Below are 24,299 nucleotides of genomic sequence, written 5' to 3'. Positions count from 1 at the left end.
CTTCTCTTCTTTTTTTAAAAGATTTTATTTATTTGACAGAGAGAGAGATCACAAGTAGGCAGGGGGGGCGGGGAAGCAGGCTTGCTGCCAAGCAGAGAGCCCGACGCAGGGCTTGATCCCAGGACCCCGAGACCATGACCTGAGCTGAAGGCAGAGGCTTAACCAACTGAGCCACCCAGGTGCCCCTCATTTTTATCTATTTAAAATGGCTCAGTCGGTAAAGCACTTGCCCTGGGCTCAGGTCATGATCCCAGGGTTCTGGGATCAAGCCCAGCATAGGGCTCCTTGCTCAGCAGGAAGCTTACTTCTCTCTCTCTCTCTCTCTCTCTCTCTCTCTGCCTGCAGCATCCCTTGTGTGTACTCTCTCTCTCTCTCTCTGTGTGTGTGTCAAATAATAAATAAATAAAGTTCTTAGATAGAATTAAATTATATTATAAAATAAATAAAAGGAATCTCAAATGAGTGAATCACAAAACACTAAGTTTGAAAGAGATATTAAAGGATTTATTCCTTCTCCATCCTCATACATGTAAAAGTATGCCCCATGACATCCTTCCTTTGTTCCCTTTGTTTTATTTTATTTTTCCTTTTTTTTCCCCCAATTTATTTATTTTCAGAAAAACAGTATTCATTATTTTTTCACCACACCCAGTGCTCCATGCAAGCTGTGCCCTCTATAATACCCACCACCTGGTACCCCAGCCTCCCACCCCCCTGCCACTTCAAACCCCTCAGATTGTGTTCCCTTTGTTTTAAAGTCAGAGAATACATTCCTTAACTTGAGAAAATATCATGTAACAGAATCTATATAGACAAAGTACTCAGAGTTTGATAGGTTAAAAAAATGCAGAATGCATGGTATTAGGTCATGGATTGCAGAGGAGGCACAAAAATTATCCCACCTCACTTCAACCCCCTCAGAATTGCATCAAAAATTAAACAAACCACCATTAAATGAGAGAGTTTTATTTTCTGTTTCCTGTGCTGATACACTCTAATTTTTCCTGTCCTTCCTTACCTTTGGTCACTGTCAAAAGTCTTATGCTTTGTAAAATAACAGACATCATACTGGAGGATGCTATCTATGCTGATTTATAACAATGATAAAGTATTAAGGCAGTATTTGAATTCTGGTTAACACAATTGAATTGTATAAGAAATCCAGAGATACACCTAAGTCTTAAATTTTGTTAGAGGGAACAGTGGTGGTGGTGGTGGGTGTTATTATTTCACATAAGATAATGGGAAAAACTTCTCTGGTAAGGTGATGTTTGAGTAGAGAACTGAAGGAAATGAAGAAGGCACAGGCCATGTAGAATGGTGGCAGAGGGAAAAGCGGGGGCCAAGTCTCTGCACACAGATCTTGCTTGGCTTTTCTGTATAGGCTCAGGACAAACAGCTACAATACAGTTGTCATAGCCCATTTGCCGGTCATTAACTTTGAGCTCTATTTTACCTGCTGGCTGCTGGCACAATTCAGGTGCATTTTTGCTGCTCATTTATTTTCTGAAGAGTCAATGAGGATTTCTGCTCAGTGACTGGAGCCACGCCATGGCAAAATTTTCATCAGTCTAAAATATCCTTCCTTTGATAAATTCCTGACTGCTTTATATTGGATGACCAATGCTTCAGTTACACAACCTTGTATGAGTGGAAACATGGAGCAGTGGCCACCAAGCAATAGTTTTTAATGTAGCCCTTGCTTGGCTCCTATCTCCCCAGTGTTTGTCTGTTTCCCCAGAGAAGCAACTGTAGATATGGGAGGCATTTTTTTCTGGCATCCCTTACTGTTAGCTTACAGACTATATCCTACATTGCATGTATATTGGTAAGAGTTTACTTTCATTTTTTTCTGTATACCTCTATGAGCTTGAATTTAAACAACTGCTTAATTAAAAACAAAATACTGAAAGAAATTGGATACTGGAGCTCAATGTCATGTGTATTATGGATTATAGAGCTCCAAACCGATGCTTTTGTATTGAGAAAATAATTACACACACATGCATTACAGAAAAATAATATTTTTTAGCAATTTGGCTGCATTTCAAAAGGTGTTCTATCTTATTTTTTAAATGTGGCATATGATATATCCATACAAAGTTATACTATTTGGCAATAAAAAGGGATGAAGAACTGATGCATGCTACAAGGTTGGTAAAACTGGAAAACCTTATGCTAAGTGAAAAAAGCCAGTCACAGGGGCACCTGGGTGGCTCAGTGGGTTGAGCCTCTGCCTTTGGCTCAGGTCATGATCTTGGGGTCCTGGGATCGAGCCCCGCATCGGGCTCTCTACTCAGCGGGGAGCCTGCTTCCCCCTTTCTCTCTGCCTGCCTCTCTGCCTACTTGTGATCTCTCTCTCTGTCAAATAAATAAATGAAATCTTTAAAAAAAAAAAAAGCCAGTCACAAAAGGCCCTATGTTGTATGATCCCACTTATATGAAATGTCTAAAATAAGCAAATCCATAAAGAAAGAGATTTTCAGGGACTAGGGGAAGCAGAGAATGTGAGAGTGACTGCTAATACGTATAGTATGTTTTGGGGCAGGGAGGGTAATTAAAATTTTCTATGATTAGACAGTGGTGATGGCATTATAGTTCTGCAAATATAATAAAACCACTAAACTGTACATACTTTGTAAGGGTGAATTTGATAGGTATGTAAATTTTATCTCAATAAAACTGCTTTATTTTTTAAAAAGAGTATAACTTTACTGACTATCTTTCTTGTGAAGGAATACCATTTATTCTGTGTTTATGAATGTGTTCCACATTTGGCTATGAAAGTATTCTTTTACAGCAAAATAATAAGTTTTGCATGAGACTTTTTAAAATTCTTACTTAGGGGCTCCTGGGTGGCTCAGTCGGATAAGTGTCTGCCTTTGGCTCAGGTCATGATCCCAGGATCCAGGGACTGAGTCCCACATGGGGCTCCCTACTCAGCAGAGAGCCTGCTTCTCCCTCTCCCTCTGTCTGCCACTCTGCCTACTTGTGCTCACTCTTTTTCTGTCAAATAAATAAATAAAAGCTTTTAAAAATATATAAATAAATAAAATGCTTATTTAGCAAAAGAAAGGGAATGTCAGTTCCCACACTTTGCTGGCTTTTGAAATCCAGAAGTGTGGGATCTACTGATCTGTGTCAGGCTGAGGCAACAGAGGCCAAATGAAGACATTATCAATATGCCCCCGAAAATAAGCAGGTTTTAAGAATGTATAGTTAAATATTCAAATGAATACTTGCTTCTTTGGTATTCTTCCTAATTATTTATAAATAGTTGTATGACTTCCTGTATCTCACCTGTATTGAGTCCCTCTGAGTGTCATATGGCATTCTGATAGGAAGCTAGAACCTCTCCTTTCTCATATATAAAACTCATATTTTACAAGTAAAATGACCTTAAATTTTAAATGACTTGGAAGATTGGAAATTTCTATAATTAGCTTTGATAGTACCACACAGTTGAGGCTATAACCTTCTATTCATTATGAGACAATAGGTTTTTGTAAGCTATAGACATCCAGATCAAAATTAATTGAGATTCCTGATATGAGGAATTTGAGAGGCAGAATGCAGGGTTTGGGGGGTAGGGAAGGAGAAAAATGAAACAAGACGCGATCAGGAGGGAAATAAACTATAAGAGACTCTTAATCTCACAAAACAAACTGAGGGTTGCTGGGGGAAGGGAGGTTTTGGAGAGGTGGCTGAGTTATGGACATCGGGGAGGGTATGTCATATGGTGAGTGCTATGAAGTGTGTGAGCCTGATGAGTCACAGACCTGTACCCCTGGGGCAAATAATACATTGTATGCCAATAAAAATAATTAATAAAAAACATAATAAAAAATTAATTGAGATTCCATATTTCTCTTACTCATGGAGTTTTTACCTAAATGAGCATTATAAAATTTCCCAATTTTACCCCAGTGACACAGGTAACTCCTTGACAAGTTCCTATGGTGGGTTTGTACTAAGCTCCTTAGATTATTAAGGCATGCCCTCTCTGCACAAGGAACTATGCTTCTGGCATTACTACCCTGATCCTTCAAATGTGTTAAAAGAATTCATATACTTTGCCTTAAAGTTCTGTTTTTCTAAGACAAGTTTCCAAATTTTTTTGACCATTTTTCAAAGACATGCTTTCTATCACCATCTTAGTTACACTTCTCTGAACACATTCTAATTATTCGCTTGGTTTTAGACATTTATATATCAGATTAAAATGTCTGTCCACATGGAGGTATTCAACAGATGAATAAGCAAAATGTGATGGAACTCAGGAGAGAGGTCAGAGTTGGAGATGGATTTAAGGGTTATCTACTTAGAGGTGAGAATTAAAACCAGGAGACAAGATAATGTCCCTGAGAAAGTAAGGAAAAAGAAAACTGCTGAGAAACAAATAATTAAACTATAAAAAGCAAAATGATAGTACAAACCCACCATAGGAACTTGCCTAGAAGTTACTTGTGCTTTCCCCAGTAGTCATGGCAACTGTGTGTACAGGGATAAAATTGGGAAATTTTTTTGTTCAGTTACACACTGAGCTTTTGACTTGTTACTGTAGCATAGCCTATTCTATCCTAATGAATGCACAGTCTTTGGTAATAATTTTGGATAGGAATCTAACATCCCATGTGTCCTAAAAGAAGTTAATTAACTTTTCTGGCCTGGGTTTGCTTATTAGTAATAATTGAGGGCTAAATTAAACAATCTCCAAGGTTGCATCTATTCAAATATAATACAACATTGTGATATCTTTGAGTCAGGGAAATTTTCTGTGTAAAAAATGGTCTGGTGTCATCACAAATGTGTTGGTGCAGCTGGTAGAGTCAAAAACCTATACCCATTACAGACAGGGAATTGATTTCCTAGAAGTTGTCTTTGGAGATTTTAGAGATAGTTTTTCAGAGATAAAGTCATGCCACATATTTTTTTTTTTTAAGAGATCCAATGCCCAGAACTATCTTGGGATGTTACCAAAATCTTACTTTTGTTTTACTCAGGATAATTAACATGGAGATTATCTTCATCAGTGATGGGAGAATGATGACTACCGATTATTGCATATTTCTTTATTCCAGGTATTCCATATGCATCATCTCACCCAGTACGCATTTATCTATTTATCTGCCCATCATCTATCTCACCCAGTACGCAGTTATCTATTTATCTGCCCATCATTTATCACTAGCAACCTTTATTATTTTCCCATTTTTGCTAATGAAGAAACTGAGACTCTCAGAAAATAAAATATCTTCCCAACCAAATAGCAGTGCTAAAATCTAATCCCACGTTTGGGTCCAAAGGTCAGGTTCTTAATCTCTAAAATGTCTCAAGGGTAGATTGTAAAGTTTAGTATGGAGAAAGTTTTCCAAGGGTGCTACTTCAGATTTTGTTCCATCCCCTTTTACATGTGGTTAAATTGACCTCATCTGTCAAATTCACTCTCTATGTCTCTCAATTTTGGTCACATTTTAGCTTTTCCAAATTACTTCTATTCTTTTTTTTTTTTTTTAAGTTTCCTCTTCAGTTTCAAGAAGTTTCTCAGCAATTTTTCTCTTTATTGCCTTTTTTTAAAAACTTTTGTCTTCCCACACTAATTTATATATAATATGTACCTGTTATGGTCTATTATCCTGTCTATACTTTTAAGTTCCTGGTTCAAAATAACAAGCAAAACAGTACTAAATTATAAGCTGTGCGGATTTTCTATTACTGCATGAAAGGCATGTCATTTTGTATTTTTACCTTTTACTATATTAAATTACTTTTACTATATCAAATTAAGTAACACAGATTGAACCATTCCTAATCAAAACACTTCCTGTTCTTTCATTTCTATTTTTGCATCTTTTCTGACACAGTCTCAACATATCTTTTTCTAATGTCATTAACCTTGACTCTATTCTATACCTGTTGTATAACATCTTAGAATAGTAATTCTTGGTCACCTAGAATAGTCTCTGAATAAAGTATCAGAAAGAAAAATTTTTTTAAAAAATTACAAAGGTAATTCTTCCGTAATATAATGTCAAAAATACAAATAGCTATCTCATTTACTCAACAAATTTGGAATTACCATTCTAACAATGCCAAGGAAACATAAAGAAAACAGTGAAATAAAATGCAGACAAAAAAATTTATTTAATTTAAATTTAAAGATTAAATTCGCTAGAGACTCAATACTTCATCTACTTTTCCTCAGGAAACAATGACTATATAACATTTTGTTTGTAGTGTACACTGTGGTAATCTCCCTACAGTCCTTCCTACTCCTTCCCTTTATGTTGTGACCAGCAATCACAAATCCACAGAGGTGGTCTACTAGTGTTTAATTCAATCAAAGTAATCTCATTTTTCTTGTCATTGTGGATTCTATAGCAAAGGGATTGGATCAGCAATGAACATGTAACACAATTAGGGCCAATGAAACCTAAGAACAAGTTGAAACTTCCTTATCCTTCTCAGAATAACAGAGAGCTTTTTTTTGACTTACTGTTTTTCTAATATGCACAAATATATCCATGTACTGCTATGATCATGTCTCAATTTCAGATAACTTAGATCATATCTCTATATCAAATACATTAGAAGAAAGTAACACAGGGCTGTTTGATGAAAGCAACACCTTGAACTTGGGAACTCAAAGAAACCTTGAGAGATTATGTGAAAGATCTTTGAAATATATAAAGCATAACAATAATAAAAGATAACAATTTCTCCTCAATTCAACACACTGAGAAATTAAATTGTCTTTGGTTCACCTGTCTTATTTTTATGTACCGTTAATCCAAGCTTACGTAGGCTACTGGTGACATACATGACATATAAGACTCTCCAATAACACTGTCTGCCTAATTCATTGAGTCAAACAATGCTGTGTGACTCTCAATGCCTTTCATAATCTGCATCCTCTATGCTCTCCTTCCTCTACTTACATGTTGTTGGTACTCCCTCATGTGTACCTGCATTTCCAGACTCTTCACAGCTCTACTGTGTCTCTCCTCACCCTCTCCATATGTACCATCTTAATTTTTGCATCTTTACCTTTTGGTCAAGCCCTCCCCCACCCCTGCAACAATGAAACTCTTCTCTATAACAGTATTTGGCTCTTTGGCTCTAATTATACATTATCATGCTTCTGCCTCTAATATTTTAGTTTTCTCTGTGATTAGGTGGTTAGATCCTTGAGAACAAGGATTGAGGCTGATTTCTCTTTTACCTGCCTAAACCCTCAAACACTGTGTAGTAATATAGATATTAAATAAATACTTGATTGATAAACCATTTTTTACTATTTGTCTTACAGAATTTGTTGCATAACTCTAGAAAAAGACTTTAAATAACTAGATTGGTTTAGGGCTCCCAAGATTCAGCAGATAAAAATATAGCATGCCGAGTTAAATAACTATTTTTTTAATATATCAAATGCAATATTTTGGGCATAATTATGCCAAAAATTCTGGGTTTTAGTTTAAAATTCAAATTTTAGTGGATGTCCTTTATTTATCTGGCAACCTTAGATGAGGCTGCTCTAAAAAAATATTTATTTTTCTAAATTAGAGCTAAATGTCACATTTATGAGTCACTTAAACTTTATACCATTTTGCTAATCAAGTCCTATAGTATATGAAGTTCTCTTCATTGTTCTACCTGGCAGGACAAGAAAGAGATTGAATATCCATTATGTGAAAGAAATAACGTGCACAAGGAGGCAAAGATGAGTAAGATGACATCTCTGCCCTCAAGAAGTTCATAATCTTTGGGAGAAACAGCCCATTTCATGCCAGCCTCTTCTTGATATGCATCTACATGGCAATCAATACAGTTAAAATTTTTTTAGGCCTGACCCAGATCTCCTGACCCCAAATCTAAGACTTTATATAGTTTGGTTATCAAAAATGAAGTATATTTGTTTTGGAGTACAAATTAAATAGTTCCTGCCTCTGAAGTATTACATTAATAATAATTAATATAATTATATATTATATATAATTCTATATGATATATGATATAATTATAATTCATAATTTATAATCCTAAGTGAAAACAATTATTCATAATTTGGTTTGATCAGCACATTATTCTCAGAATTTGATAATGAAGTGAGTTTTTATTATGGAATTTTCTTTTCCTGGTTTCTGGGTATTTAAATATGCATTTTTTTAGCATATTCAATGGAAATGTATAGTAAGACATTTTTTCCCTCTGAGCCATGGTGTAAATCCTTCACAAGTAAATGCTATGCCTACTATTTAATGTGAGTCATTTATTTCGGTGATCATTAATATATAGTGGTTTAGATTTTGAACCTCTCTGCTGTGTGGCCTTGGTTTATGTTAGCTAATCTTTTATCATCCAGTCTTTTCTGCAGTGGAGAACAGGAGACAGGAGAGATTTTCTTTGCCTAGCACGATGTCATAATGGCAGTGTGTGTGCAAAATTTGATATTAGTTAAATTTTTAGTTCTACTCTGTTTATACTTACATGCCATATATTCAGAAATGACTGTAATAATAAAAATTCCAAATTTAAGAAATAACCACATGTTTTTCATAATAGTATTAAACATGTAACAGTGCATGTGTGTTATGTGTAAAAGTATTTCTCAGACTTAGAACATACAATTCAAGGTTTTAAAACAATGTCTCCTTAATGATAAAAATTTCACTTCTGGAATACAGTGTCATATCTTTCCATCATTTTCCAAATATAAGCTATTGAACTCAACCCACTGATACTGATCTCAATCTATATTTTCATGGAAGCCATTTTCAATTAAAATAAGGTGTAATTCAGGGGCACCTGGGTGGCCCAGCCAATTAAGCATCTGCCTTAGGATCAGGTCATGATCCCAGTGTCCTTAGATAGATTCCTATACTGGGCTCTGCACTCAGCAGGAAGTCTGCTTCTCCCTCTCCCTCTGCTTTACCCCCCATTTGTGCTCTCTCTCTCTCTCTCTCATATAAGTGAAAAATAAAATCTTTTAAAAATAAATCAAGTAAGATATAATTCATAAAATGGTGATTTTCATGGAGTTCAATTGGTCATTAACACATGACATGAAGTTACAAATGAAGTGGTATTAAAAGGTACCAACAAGAATACTGGGGAAAGTTATATCAGTTTGAACTACCTGCCAATTACTCAGCTAGAAAGCTGTAATTAACATTATCATTATGCCAAGTCTTTGGATATCATAAAATACTCAGTTACAGTGTATATTTTTGGTTGTCAAAGATTACCTTGGGTAGCTCTTCAATTTGATTGGCATCTAGATAAAGCTCCTCTAACGTCCGCTCAAAGTTAAAGACCTCCTTTGGCACCTGCTGAAGACTGCAGTGGGAGTAGTCTAACACTGAGATGATTTCTTCTTCACCTCGGAAACATCGGCACGGCACCAGTCGGCCGATGATTTTCCGTTTGGTGGTCATCTCCAGGCACTGCACTAGAGAAAAAAACAGAAAACAAACAAACAAACAAACAAACAAACCATGCTTAATTGACTGAATTTGGAGGGCATTCCTGTAATATTAAAATCTTAGAAATTTAATTTTAGTATATGTTTTATAATTATATAATGTTTTAAATTTTATATAGAACATGTACATGCATTACATCATTTAATACTTGAACAGTCCTGCAAGATATGTGAGATAGGTTTTATTCCCATTTAACAAATAAAGAAATGGGATTCAGAGAGGTTAAGATATTTCCCATCATCATACAGTTTTGGAATGGCAGAATCTCGCCAGAATACAATCCTGAATCAGTGCAATGCAATTACCATGCTTACTTGATACACAGAACTATGTTTTTTTTTTTAATTTTACACAAATTACATGGCAGAATAGAAATATCTGGAATTTGTTGGAAAAAATTATATTTTTTCCATTTCTGTAAAAATATTCAAGTTTCATTTCTAAGGTTTATGATGACCTCTTTTTGGCCTACAAATTCAATCGACTAATGAACATATATTTATTAAATAACCCCTATGTTCCAGGCACTGATCTAGTTACTGGGATAGAGTGATGAATTAAACAAAGTCCCTATTTTCATGAAGCTTCTATTCTACTGGAGATACAGATCACAGATGGATTGGTTTTTTGCTTCAGAATGAGAACTTATCTTTATGAATCTTTTGATTTTAATGGTAGAAAGCAACTTATAATCATGGTAGAAATTCAAATAACATCTTTCTCTAGGTTAAATTGACCAAATGCCATGAAATCTTGCACAGGCTTGTACCATGTCACTTACAACACTTCATTAAATCTATTGATTTTCATGTTATTCTTCTAGACTCTAAGTTTTTTGAGAGTAGGAACAATGTTTTATTTATTTTGCATTTATCTTAAAGCTTGACATATTTAATAACAAATGTAGAATGAAATAAATTTGTATGGAAGCATAAAAGACCACCAAAATTCAAAGCATTCTTGAAGAAGAAAAGCAAAGCTGGAGGCATCGCAATTTCAGACTTTAAGTTATATTACAGAGTTGTAAGGATCAAGACAGTATGGTACTGACACAAAAACAGACCCATAGATCAATGGAACAGAATGGAAAACCCAGAAATGGACTCACATGATATGGTCAATTAATCTTCAACAAAGAAGGAAGAAAAATAGTCCCTTCAACAAATGGTATTGGGAAAATGTATGTCTTCATGCAAAAGAATGAAACTGACCACTTTGTGAAAGCATACATAAAAATATATTCAAAGGGGATGAAAGGCCTACGCATGAGATAGGAAACCATTAAAATCCTAGAGGTGAACACAGGCAGTAACCTCTTTGATGTTGGCAGTAGAAACTTCTTACTAGACACATCTCCAGAGGCAAGGGAAATGAAAGTGAAAATAAACTATTGGGTCTTCATCAAAATAAAAAGCTTCTGCAAAAGAAACAATCAACAAAACTAAAAGGTAGCCTACAGAATGGGAGAAGATATTTGCAAATGACATATATGAAAAAGGGCTAGTATCCAAAATCTATAAAGAACTTATAAAACTCAACACTAAAAACACAAATAATACAAAATACAAAAAATGGGCAGAAGACATGAATAGATATTTTTCCAAACATGAAAAGTTGATAAACATTACTCATCATCAGGGAAATAAAAATCAAAACTACAATGAGATATCACCTCACACCAGTAAAATGCCTAAAATTAACAACACAGAAAACAACAGGTGTTGGAGAGGACATGGAGAAAAGGGAACCCTCTTACACTATTGCTGGGAATACAAACTGGTGGAGCCACTCCAAAAACCAGTATGGAGGTTCCTCAAAAAAGTTAGAAATAGAAATACCCTACAACTCACCAATTATACTATTATTGGTATACAAAGGATACAAAATATTAATTTGAAGGGATAAGTGCACACCAATATTTATAGCAGCAGCATCAACAATAGCCAAATTATGGAATGAGCTCAAATGACTGATGAATCAATAAAGAAAATGCGGTGTGTATCTACACAGTGGAATATTACTCAGCCATCAAAAAGAATGAAACTTTGCCATTTGCAATGACATGGATAGAGCTACAGACTATTGTGTTAAGTGGAATAAGTCAGTCAGAGAAAGACAAATACCATATGACTTCACTCATATGTGGGATTTAAAAAATAAAACAAATGAACATGGCAGGGCGGGGTGGGGAGGAGAGACCAAACCAAGAAATAAACTCTTAACTATAGAGAACAAACCAAGGGTTGTTAGAAGAGAGGTGGGTGGGAAGATGAGTTAAATGGGTGATAGGTGTTAAGGAGGGCACCAGTTGTGATGAGCAGTGGGTGTAATATACAAGTGTTGAATTACTAATTTCTATACCTGAAACTAATTTACACTGTATGTTATCTAACTGGAATTTAAATAAAAACTTGAAATTAAAAAAAAAACAAACATACAAACAAAAAAATGAATTCATGAATGAATAAATGAATATAGTTAGGGCTCTCCTCCCTCCCTCCCAACCACCATCAGCTATTGACAATTTATTTGAAAAACTTGTCATTCTAAGTGAAAGGCCACTACTTCTGTGAATGTCTTTCCAAGAAGAATGATTGGAGTCTTCCTCTAAATTCCCAGAACACTAATCACATTGCTTCCCAATTACATGTTCCATTTTCCTCCTAGGTAAGTCCTTTGAAGAAAATAACTTGTCTTGTTCATTTTTGAATTTGTAGACACCGTATAGTTTGCTGGCTACAGAGTAGTACTAAATGAGCATTAATTTGAAACAAGAGCTTTTTTGGTTAATTTATTTGACTTACCAACATAAGCTTATTACTAGAAACTAGTGTTAGTTTATAAAAACAACATAGCATTTTATTTTTTAAATTGCTTAGGTTAAGTCAAATTTGGAAGGAAGTGAGTAGAAAATGTTTAAGAGTTGTTGGAAATTCAGCCCAAAACTCCTTATCCTTTCTTTAACTTCCAAAATTAATAAAATGATATTTTGAGGACAGGTTCATGGGTGAGCACTTTCAGATGGTTATTTACACCTGGCATTCTGTAGAAAGCCAACCAAAATCATTAAAAGAATAACCTTTCTTCTTCATTACTTTCTATCTCTTGAACTCCTACACTTCACATTTCTAGGAGCCTGAATCTCAAGGTTTTTTAATGCTTATTTTAGTTGATCTTACTTGAAATCCCTGATTATGGATTGGTGGCTTCTCAGTCTTTACCTGGCACCTGGCATATATTAGGTAGCAAGTAAATGCATCTAGCAAATATCTGACTTACTTCGGCACCTAGTAAATGTTTGTGGTAGTTATTACAGTTGCAAAGCTAAGTGATGATGGCTTAGACTATGAGAGTAACAGTAAGGATGGAAAGAAGTGGTGGTTTGGAAAGATATTTAAGAAGCAGAATCCAATGGGTTGGTGATGGATTAAATGAGAGGTGGGAGGGGAGACTGGGGGAGACAGAGGTGTCTCCCAGGGCTTTTGTTTGTTTGTTTTTATTAACATATAATGTATTATTTGCCCCAGGGTTACAGGTCTCTGAATCATCAGTCTTATACAATTCACAGCACTCACCATAGCACATACCCTCCCCAATGTCCATAACCTAGCCACCCTATCCCTCCCCCCACCACCCAGAAACCCTCAGTTTGTTTCCTGAGATTAAGAATCTCTTATGGTTTGTCTCCCTTCCCAGGTCCCATCTTGTTTCATTTTTTCCCTCCCTACCCCCCTGACCCCCCACTCTGCCTTTCAAATTCCTCATATCAGGGAGAGCATATGATAATTGTGTTTCTCTGATGGACTTATTTCACTTACCACAATACCCTCTAGTTTCTAATTTGAGTCACTGGTAGTCACATCAACCACACAGCTATACCTCATGCCCTGTCTGCCTCTCTGACCCACAAATGAATACACGAATGACTTCTGATGCCTGTGTTGCTCAGTGCCTATCACGCACCCTATTGTGTCAAACCATGTAACTATTTCTTTATACCTGTCTGTTGCCCCCACTGTAAATCTTTAAATATAAATTAAGAGGAAAGAGACTATCCAGGCTTGTACCTAAACCATTTGGCCAGAGGGTCCACTGTCCATGAGACTTTTGGAGCACCATTCACTTAAGACTGTTTTCCATTTCATTGTCCCAAAACTTAGGCTCTTCTGGTCATCTTTTCTGTCCCTTCTCTCATCCCCACAATGTACTGAAGTTTTCCTCTGGCCCAATTTCTCTCTTCTCTACTCCTTCTGAACTCAGAATATGTCTTATATCATGATCGAAAATTCCACTGAGTTTGTCGTCTTCACTGAATGCTCCCTCATAGTCTCAACTGAAACTTGATTCACTTGTAGCCTTTAAAAGTGGAGCATGCTGACATTCTTATCCCATAAATACTTCAGGACTGAAAAGTGGAATTGTTATCCCCCTTGTTCTCTAAAAACTATTATTCTTCTCTCCTGTAAAACCTCTCTTCCTTTGATGGTCTCCTTATATAGCAACACCTGCCTCTCTCAGGACATTCATTTACCATCTCTTTAACACTCTTCTGCACCCATTGATAATTTTGGTATCTCATTTCTGAACTATCTCAATCATAACTCCTTCTAATCTTGATTTATTCTCCCTACATTAATAACTTCCAATTTTATTTTAATTTTTTTTAAAGATTTTATTTATTTATTTGACAGAGAGAGATCACAAGTAGGCAGAGGCAGGCAGAGAGAGAGAGAGGAGGAAGCAGGCTCCCTGCTGAGCAGAGAGCCCTATGCGGGACTTGATCCCAGGACCCTGAGATCATGACCTGAACCGAAGGCAGTGGCTTAACCCACTGAGCCACCCAGGCGCCCAATAACTTCCAATTTTAAAGCTTTTCTTTAATCTAAATTTCTAAATAAATTAATTATAATGCTACTCCTTAATTTTTCAATTACAGGTTTGTAGCATGTAATGTGGTGGTTTAACTTCCTGCTAACTAATTTCAACACACTTCTAATCAAGCAAAAATACATAGAAAGCATTATTGCTTTAAATTAGTAGTATTTATTTTATAAATAAGGAAATTCTAGAATTTCCTTATTTATAAAATAAGAATTTCCTTATTTATAAAAATAAGAAAAAATAAGGAAATTCTTAAAGAAACAAAAAAATGCACAAGAAATAAAATGTGATCAAATTATCACATATGACTATATACTACTATTTATGACTATATATATATGACTATAGTAGTATATATGTAGTAGTAGTAGTCATATATATATATGAAACTATAGTAGTATATATGGCTATATACTACTATAATTTGATCACATTTTATTTCTTGTGCATTTTTTTGTTTCTTTAAGAATTTCCTTATTTTTTCTTTGCTTTATTTTTCTATGTACCTTTCATTAATTCAATTCTCTATTTCCTCTTGATACAGTCAAGTGAATATAATCTCTTGTTTTACCCCTGGAATAATCCTTCAGGAACACTTGTATTTTCTTGTTCTTGTCTGTAATGTTTGTTTTTGTAGATCTGATATGTATTTGTTATCCTAAAATATCTCTTCACTATTATTCTGTGAATTTTCTATTTCTTTCTTGTGTTACATCTCCTATTTTCTGAGTCCCATGTCTTTTTCTTTCTGGACTTACGGGAATAAAATATCCAAGGTGAAATACAAGATCGAGTAATTTATTGAGGAAGGATGTCTGGTATGTGAATCTCTGAACATGATTTCATTTCACCCACAAACAAGTGAAAGTTTGACTGGCTATATATTTCCAGGTCAGACATAATTTTCTTTCATAAATTTGAAGACTTTTTTGTTGTTGTTGTTATTTTCTAGCTTTTAAAATTGTTGCCAGGAAATCCAGTTCCATTACTATTCGAAATCCTGTGATTTTCCCTTCCACCTAAACATCTTAGAATTTTTATGTTGTTTTCAGTCTTTTGAAATTTCAGGTAATGTGCTCTGATTTTTTTTTTTTAAATCCATTATACTGGGTACTTGAAAGACTCTTCCACTTTGGAACCCCTTATCTTTTAATCTTGTTAAATTTTCCATCATTATTTAATTGGTAATTTTCTCCTCTTTGTTTTTATTTTCTCTTTCTCTGCAATCTCGGTTAGTTGGATATAGGAGCTATCACCTACTTTTATCCTGTAGTTCAATTATTTTTTTCTTTTGTAACTTCTGTGTCTTTGTCTTGTTATTCTTTTTTTTTTTTTTTCCAATTTATTTATTTTCAGAAAAACAGTATTCTCTTTGTCTTGTTATTCTATTTGCTGGGAGATTTTTCTCAGCTTGATCTTCTAAATCTATCATCTTTTTTCAGAGGCATATTTTTACTGCAAAAGCTACTTGTTGCTTCCTGAATATTACTTTTACATAGTATCTTGTTTGTATTTGAGGGTGCCATGTCATTTTCATTTCTCTCAGAAGATATTAACTATAAGCTTTTTGTCTTTGTCTCCCTGCTCCTTGCATTATTTCTGAGTTCTCTTTTCTGTGTTTCTTTTGATCCTTATCTTTCATAATAGCAGTTTTCCACAAATATCTGGTAATCCCCGACTGTCCTTCGGAATTGAAGAGTGAAGCTCTCAAATGCTAATTGGAAGTTTTATATGCATGATAGGTTTCAAAACAGGATGGTCTGGCAGCAAGCCAAAGAATATTCTGGACTTCTGCCTGGGGCATAGCTATGTAGCCATATATAGTGAGTATTTTGGTCAGTTTTCCTGTTTTTAGTACTACGTATCTTCTGTTTCTTGCCTGGTACCTGTTGTCTCCCAGACTGTAAGGAGGTCTGTGCATTAACTCAGTTTTCATACCCCTTCATGTGTACTTTATATTGTAGATAATAGTGTATTTTGTATGTAAATAATGATATTAACTGTATCTTCCTTCTATTTCATCTCAAAATTTGTTGAAATTTATTTCCTGATGCTTTCTCTTCTGTTTTCTCTGTCCATATGATTAGTCATATTTTATTTTATTTATTTTTAAAGACAATTATTTGAGAGAGAGAGGGAGACAGTATGGCAGGAGAGACAGAGGGAGAGGAAGAGAAGCAGATTCTATTAAGTGTGGAGCCAGACACAGGGCTGGATCTCATGACTTTGAGATCATGACTTGAGCCAAAATCAAGAGCTGGATGCTTTATTGACTGAGCTACCCAGGTGCCCTGAGTATATGTACTTTAAAGTTCTTTTTTAGTTTCATAGAATAATCTGGGTTGTAAGAATAAATTTATAAGGAAGGCAAGAGAATAACTTCCATGTTTAAAATAAAGTTCTCTTTTAATCCTTTACATACTGTTCCTTTCTTCCTACCCAATCTATTAGGAACATTGGGCAGAGAACTACATCTTTCTTTTGGAACTGCTCTTTCTCTGGCTCTCCTGACATCATACTCTTCTGACATTTCTTCTTCCACTTTGGCTCTTCCATTTCAGTCTTTTGAGAAGGTTCCATCTTCTCTAACTGAACCCTGAGATTTGTAATATTAGGTATGCTCCTACATCCCATCCCCCTTCCCCTGCCCCAGGCTTGTTGGCTTTCTAACTCTACACTCTCTCCCTTTACAATCTTCATTCACTCGACTTCATTTAACTTTGATAATAGGTGGTTGTAAAATTTCTTTTAACTCTTCTCAGATTTATTTCCCTCATCATTTCCACTTAATGTTTTAAGGGCATCTCAAACATAACATGACAAAATTGATGTGAAGTTCTTCAAAGGTACAGAGCACATCATCATGGTCAAGAGCTTGGACTCTGGCTGTGTGTTTTATCCTTATGTTTAGTCATCTACCAAATAACAGAGTACATACAAAGCACTTAGAATTGTGTCTTCAGGTTTTAAGCATTCACTAAGGGTTAGCAATTACTGCTTTGTCCAAACCTCCTCCTCTTCCTGTGTTTTCAATCTCAGTGAACAGCAATCCCATTCACCCAGCTTCTCAAGATAGAAACCTTCGTATTGTTCTTGACTCCTCTAGTTCCCACACTCCACATCCCTAACAATCACCAAGTAACAACGATTAAATAGGCTGAATATTTCCTCAATCAAGCCTATTTTTCTTCATTTCAAGTGCCCAGCAACCTAGCTCAAAATATTATCTCTTGCATTCATACTTGTCTATTATTCTACCACAGGACAGCCAAAGTGACCTTATGTAACACAAATATTATGTCACCCTCTTGCTGCAAATACTTCAATGACTCGTTTCTGCCCTTTAGGCAAGTCCAAAGTTTTTACTGTGGCGTGCCAAGTATAATATATTCCTGTGGTCTGACTCCTACCTTCCACACTCACACTCAGCCCCCTTTGCAACCAGACAGGTAGGTACCACTTCTGATTGCTTTCTGTGTTCTTCGCATTCATAATTTCCTTTGCATTTCTAAGACTAAATTTTCTTTTTTACACAGGCCCTCGGAAACAAGACTGCCTCTATATAGGACAATTTCCCTTGCCTTAAAAAAAATTACATTACAGGAAAATAGCCTCTCTCTATTTAATAAAGCAGGCTGAATATGTTCCAACGATATGCTGCAATTCTCTTTGATTACATTTCAATAATGTACTCAATATCAATCTTGATCACTAGACTGAAAGCTCTGTGAAGACAGGGACCATGTCTAGCCTGTACAACAATGTATATTTCCAGTCACTTGTCTAGTATTTGGCTTAGAGTACTTTAAAAATATTAACAAGTAATGAATATAGGAGCTAAACATAATTATAATAACTTGTTTATACATATTTTTGAAAATTTCAAACCAATTTATAATCTATTACCTTATTTTTCATAAGACATAAGTATCACATATCATTTTCTGTATTTTAACAGTGGACTAAAGTTTAGTGAGTCTGTGATATATGTATAGTCACACACAGAATAATTAGTAGACCTGAAACTGGACCTCATATCTCCTTACTCCAAAGCTGTTGATTGTTTTTCTCCTTTAGCAGACTCTGTATTACATTAACAGTCAGGTATATAGATTAGCATATGAGAAGTTACAGAGACATAAATTTGCCAGCAGTTCTATCACACACACACATACACACACACTCACACATGCAGGCATGCACACTTGCACATATTTGACAGTGATTTACACATAAAATATTCCATAGGTGCAAAATGGAACAAAGAGTAGCAGTGAGGGAAATATCTAGCAATCAATTTTAAAGACATTTTTGAACATGAAAGGAATAAAAATATAGTAATATAATGGAGAAAGTGTTTCAGGAATTGAGTAGAGCACAAAACAAAAGAAAGCACATGTATGTTACATACATGATATACAGAAGCACACATAGGCTTTTCTCTGAAACCTGACCAGTGCCCAGGGTACCACAGAGAGTGTATAGCTTCACATCCAGTGTTTGGACTTTGACTCAGAAGCAATCTGACTTCTTGTGTTAACATAGATCCTTAGTACACATCCAAAAAGTAATTCTTAGATTTTCAGTTTTTCAACAGGATTTAAAAGGCGAGAGGAAAATAGGTAAACAGGTATTCATCTCTTTCTGTTAAAGTCCTACCAGTAAATTCATTGAAATACAAGAGATTCTCAGGGCACTGCATAGATTCTCCTCTCTCTTGAATCACTTGTGTGTGTGTGTGTGTGTGTGTGTGTGTGTGTATTCTAAATTGATCATTGAATTGATCTAAATCAATCTAAATTGAATTGCTAAAGAGGACTTTTCTTTTTCTGTAGCACAGTATGCTGTCAATAGCCTCCCTTTCAACTCTCTCCCAGAGCCAAATCCATTTATACATCAGGGCTTGCTAACCTGGACTAAGCTAGGTGAAGTAACAAAAAGTTTCATCTTGCTACATTCTTCAAATCCTTTTCTGTTGATTAAATCAAAGATAATTTTTACCACTTGAGAATTATGCCTACGGTAGTTGACTCAAACAATATGTATATCAAAATACATGAATTTTAATACCTTTGTGTTCCCTAGGATTTTAGACCCATGTTTGTCCATATTAGCCTTACCTACTGTCCCATACCTGGAAAGATAAAAGGACAAAAGGAAGTCCAATCTTTCCAAAATTTGTGATAAATACTCTGGTTGTTCTCATTCATTGGCACAGACTTAGATTTTTGAAATGACAAATGTTTCTAATTTATTTGCCGAGAAACCCTTTGCTTCACTAAGTGTGCCACCAGGGATATGGAAACCTGCCAAGCTCTCTCCATGTCCTACTTCAAGAAACATCTTTAAAGCCATTACCTAACCTCAAGTGTGCCTCTGAAACCCCCTTATCCAGACAATATACATGGCGATTCTAGGACTCTAAGTGGAATATCTGAGGCTTCTTTCTTTGTTTTCTGACTGTTGAAATAATTGTATTTCAAAAATACTCAGATTTCATGAGTTTGTTTTCATTTTATCATTTTAATATCTGAAAGCCTGCAACTGTTACAAATGGTTTGATTTGCTATCAATACAAGGAAACCAGTTTATCCTCATGATGATCAATGGACTGTTATTTGGACAAACCCCCTTATGGTCTTTAATGCTGATATTATCATACCAGCAATCAAAACACATAGAAATCAAGAAGGAAAGCATGATGCCTCGTACCAAGAAGGAGCTTATTAAATATTTCTAAGTTCTGTTTTTAGACAAGTTATTTATTTTAAGAATAAATGCTCAAATGTTTAAAATCTTCCCTTCTCTCTCTGCACATTCTTCCCAAGAATTTTCATCTACTGACTTCAAAAAGACTTCAAATGGTTTCTATGAATGATTTCTAATATAAACCTTTATCCTGGATGTAGTTCCTAACTGCTTAATGAACTACCAATCTTTAACACTCAACTTGTCTAAGGCAGAATTTGAAAATACTTATTAAACTCCTACTCTGTACCAGACAGTGCTCTCTTTCTTGATTTCTTGTTTTGATTGTGTTTTCATTCTCTCAGTTTTGTACCTTCGAGTCATCTTTAATTGCTCCATTCTTTTCTTCTGTATTAAACATTTCACATCTTCACCTTCCTTCCTTTACCATGCACTCAATCTAGTTCAGATCCTTGCCATCTCCTAGGAGTATTACTGAAAGTAATATTGAACGAAAGTACAGTACTTCCAGATATCCTTCTTCTACAATCATTTATTCAACAAATACTTATTAAATGTTGGCAATGTGCTAGGTACTGGTCTATATGCTAGGAAATAACAGTGAGTAGAAGAATTCTGGTCACTGATCTAATGAATTCACTGGATTATGAGGGAGATGAATATTAAATAAAAAGTTTTTCAAATAAATCTGTAATTGCACATTATGATAATTGTTATATAAGAAAATATTAGTGCTTTATCACTTTATGTATTGATACTTACATTAAATATCCTGATTAATTTTCTAAAAGGTGTGTCCATTCCCCTGTTCTAGAAGCCTCAATGCATCTACATTTTCAACAGCAATATTTCCCAGCCCATGTTCCTGGGCTGTATTTTCCTCCAGGAAGTAAGTAGTGTGCATTAGCATATTAAGGGCTCAGAGGGATCTTATGATAAAGAATTATGTTTATCTTTGTTCAAACCAGTGTTTCCTAAACCACTTTTTAAAAAAATTAAAAAGTTAAAAATTTTATCACTATAATTAGGATTTAGTATTCTGAATCAAACATTTTAGGAAAGGCTAGTCTACAAGATTATTTAGCTTGACATTCAAGCTGTTTTTAACCCAACTTTTCAGCTTTTTTACTTCGACAAGCATGTTTTTCCAATTCTATGCTCTAGCTTATACCACTCCCAATACTGAATGTTCCTTATCCATTTTCTTCATCTAAATTCATCCAACCAATCTATGGTAACACCTTTATTTCTTTATAAATCATGTTGAATGATTTTATTTGTTGGCTATTATAATTTGTTTGCTGATCTTAAAACATCATAGTACCAGATATAACAAAAATCTGTGAATTGGAATTCTTGGAATAATAAATGGAATATTTTATTTTACTCTTTATTTCCTTGCCTCCTAGTCACAGTGTGTGCAGTTAGAAAAACATGCACCGAATTTGAGTTCAGATCACATGGGAAATCAATTTTTTCTTTATAAAGTCTTCTCTAGCTGTTACACACTATAAATAAGGCTGCTTTCCTTGGCTTCCTTCTCCTTACCATTTATATTGTCATCTTAACACTAGCTACCCTAAAAAACATGACCTAAGGATTAGAGAAGCGATCTGGAAAAAAATCTACTGAGAGAAGTTTTGTAATAAGTGATGGCCTATACAAGCTTACTCAAAATTTCTCCTTATTGTATCACATAGACAATAAAAATATTTTACTACTTCTATCCTTTTCTGTCCACATCCTGTATTGAAATTTTTATCTATTGATTTACTTAAATATGTAAATATAACTATAGAAGACAGTAAAAAGCAAACTTCAGCATTAGATTAAATAAAGCTCAAGTTCAGGGAAAAGTTCTAAGTCTTTAAAAAACTGTTTAGTTATATTTCTTGAAGAATGTTGCTTTCAGGCCAAGTTGTGAACCTCAGCCAAGATTAGTATGAAGAAACAAATTTCTAAGCATTAGGACACTCTCAAAGATTTAACTTTCTTAAGGTGATAAACTAAAATAATAAGTTTCTAGGAATAGCATCTGAAGACTTATTTACATAGAGATACAGAGTAAGAGAATAGAAGGGAAATAGTCATACATAAGCTATTGATTACTAGAAAGTTAGGTTCAGTTGGAACCTTAGTCTAATAATTTATCTCACCCTTGAAAAAATTATTCAGATGATGGTTTTATACCTTAATATCTCCTGAATTATTTTTATACTGTGGTATAAGAGAATGGTTTATGTTCTTAATGATGACTGAGTTATTAAGAAAAGATCTGTTATTCAGCATGATTTACTGGACAGCCAGAGATATGTATAATGCATTTAGATGTAGTTTAATCAAATATTTTACTTAATGAAAATCTGGGTATGTGATCAGCAATATTTATTTTTGTAAAGAATCAACTTATGTGAAACACTTCACATCCTCTTGAGTAAAAGCTTTAGTAGGAGCTAGTAAGAAAGTATTTTCCATGCAGTTGTCTTGTCTCAGGGATTCCTTGTCTTTTGTGATGGTGACACAATGTCAATATGGTGCCCTTCGCAAGACATGATAAAAGACCTAGACTTTTGATCTGATATAAGCAGATGGTAGACAGCATTTTTAAATAGTATTTCATGCTGTTTTATACTCATTCTTCAATCATAACTATAGATAACTTCTAATATTATCTATCTTTATTGATATTTTAATTAATGCTAATGATGGTGGCACTTGTGCCTTCAGGACAGAGAAAATGCTGCAATTCTGAAACTCAGCTAAATAAACAGGGTTTGTAATGATAATCTTTTAATCAATTAAGTTGCTTTGGGTATAAATCTAGGCAGTTACTTTATAATTGGAAAGATTTTAAGAGAGTCATGAAACATATAAGCCTACTTGATGTCACCCTAAGGCTGAAAAAAGAGTTAATATAAAAGAAAAATTAATTTAAGAAGCTTTCTGCAAGAAGTTAAAGACATGTGATAATGCACTCAGAGATTTAATAATTGTTAAATGAAATGTTCATGAAAATTAACATGGCAGAATCAGACTCATTTTAAAATGGAACTACTCTGTTATGATTCTGAGATTTTTTTCATTGTTAGCCTGTGATACGAGATTAAAAGTGTAATTTCACACAACAAATTAAAACATCTTGAGTATTTAAGTACTTACCTTTATTCATGTAAGTAATAAATAGTATATATGTGATTTTTGCTGTTTATTTATATTCTTACTGAATTAAATTATTTAGGAAATGGTGAAAGGCAACAGGATTTGCGAAAATTAAGAAAATAAAATCAGGAGCAAAGTTCTGCAAAGAGAATTAGGGAAGGCTTTCAAAAGTTAAGAGAGTTCTTGGAATGAAAGAGCCTACCTAAATGATGGGGTCCTTTTGGTAGACAGAGTGTATTTCTTTGTGATCTTTGTGATCACAGTGCTATCAGAGTAAACATTTTAAAAATTCAAATCTAAACACGTGTTAAATTATTCACAATCCCTCTGCCTCATTCACTATCAATCCTGTATGGCTGAGTCCAGAATATACAAGCCTCTGCCAAAACTACACAGTCTCCTTCCAAACCACACTCCCGCCTTACGTTCCATGCTTCTATGCCTTTGTATTTCCTGTTCTCCTGACCTCTCTTTTTAGGTAATTTCTTCTTTATCATTTTCAGCTATACTCAGGGATTATCCTTGTAGAAGAATTTTCCTCAGCTATGCCTGTTATAAATGAATTGTATCCTCCTAAAATTCACATGCTGAAGTTCTAACCTTAAGCACCTCAGAATTTGAAAATAAGGTCACTGCAGGTGTAATTAGTTCAGATGAATTCACACCAGAGTAGGTTAGGATCATACTCTAATATGACTGGTATTCTTATAAAAAGAAGACCATGTGAAGAGAGAGATGCACACAGAGAAAGGTGAAGGTACATGGAGAAGACAACCATCTATAAGCCAAGGAGACAGTACTGGAACAGATCCATCCCTCACAGGCTTCCAAAGGAATCAACACTGACAAGACTTGATTTAGTATTTCTAACCTCCAGAATTATAAGACAAATTTCTTTTGTTTGAGCCATCTAGTTTGGGGTCTTTGTTAAAGCAGCCCTAGCAAACTAACACAAACCCCTTCTTTGCTTTCTGTTGAAAAGTTAGGTGGCTCTTCTCCAATGTCTATAAAACTCAGGGCCCAATAAGCCAAACACTTATTACAATTGTTTTCTTGTCAATCTCTTGA

At 34.7% G+C, this 24,299-nt stretch overlaps 1 protein-coding gene across 5 annotated transcripts in view; it reads right to left on the bottom strand.

The window, feature by feature from the left end:
• LRRC7 (leucine rich repeat containing 7) overlaps positions 1 to 24,299 on the bottom strand; it is a 562,518-nt gene that overhangs the window by 332,660 nt on the left and 205,559 nt on the right. For all 5 annotated transcript variants that reach the window (XM_044238453.1, XM_044238449.1, XM_044238451.1 and 2 more), the window contains exon 3: positions 9,246 to 9,448. In XM_044238453.1, the coding sequence (XP_044094388.1) occupies positions 9,246 to 9,448 (203 nt within the window). The remainder of the gene's footprint in view (positions 1 to 9,245; positions 9,449 to 24,299) is intronic.

Source organism: Neovison vison, chromosome 2 (genome assembly GCF_020171115.1).
Source record: "Neovison vison isolate M4711 chromosome 2, ASM_NN_V1, whole genome shotgun sequence".
NCBI lineage: Eukaryota > Metazoa > Chordata > Mammalia > Carnivora > Mustelidae > Neogale > Neogale vison.
The sequence above is the reverse complement of the archived record's forward strand: the minus strand, read 5'-3'. Positions and strand labels throughout refer to the sequence as shown.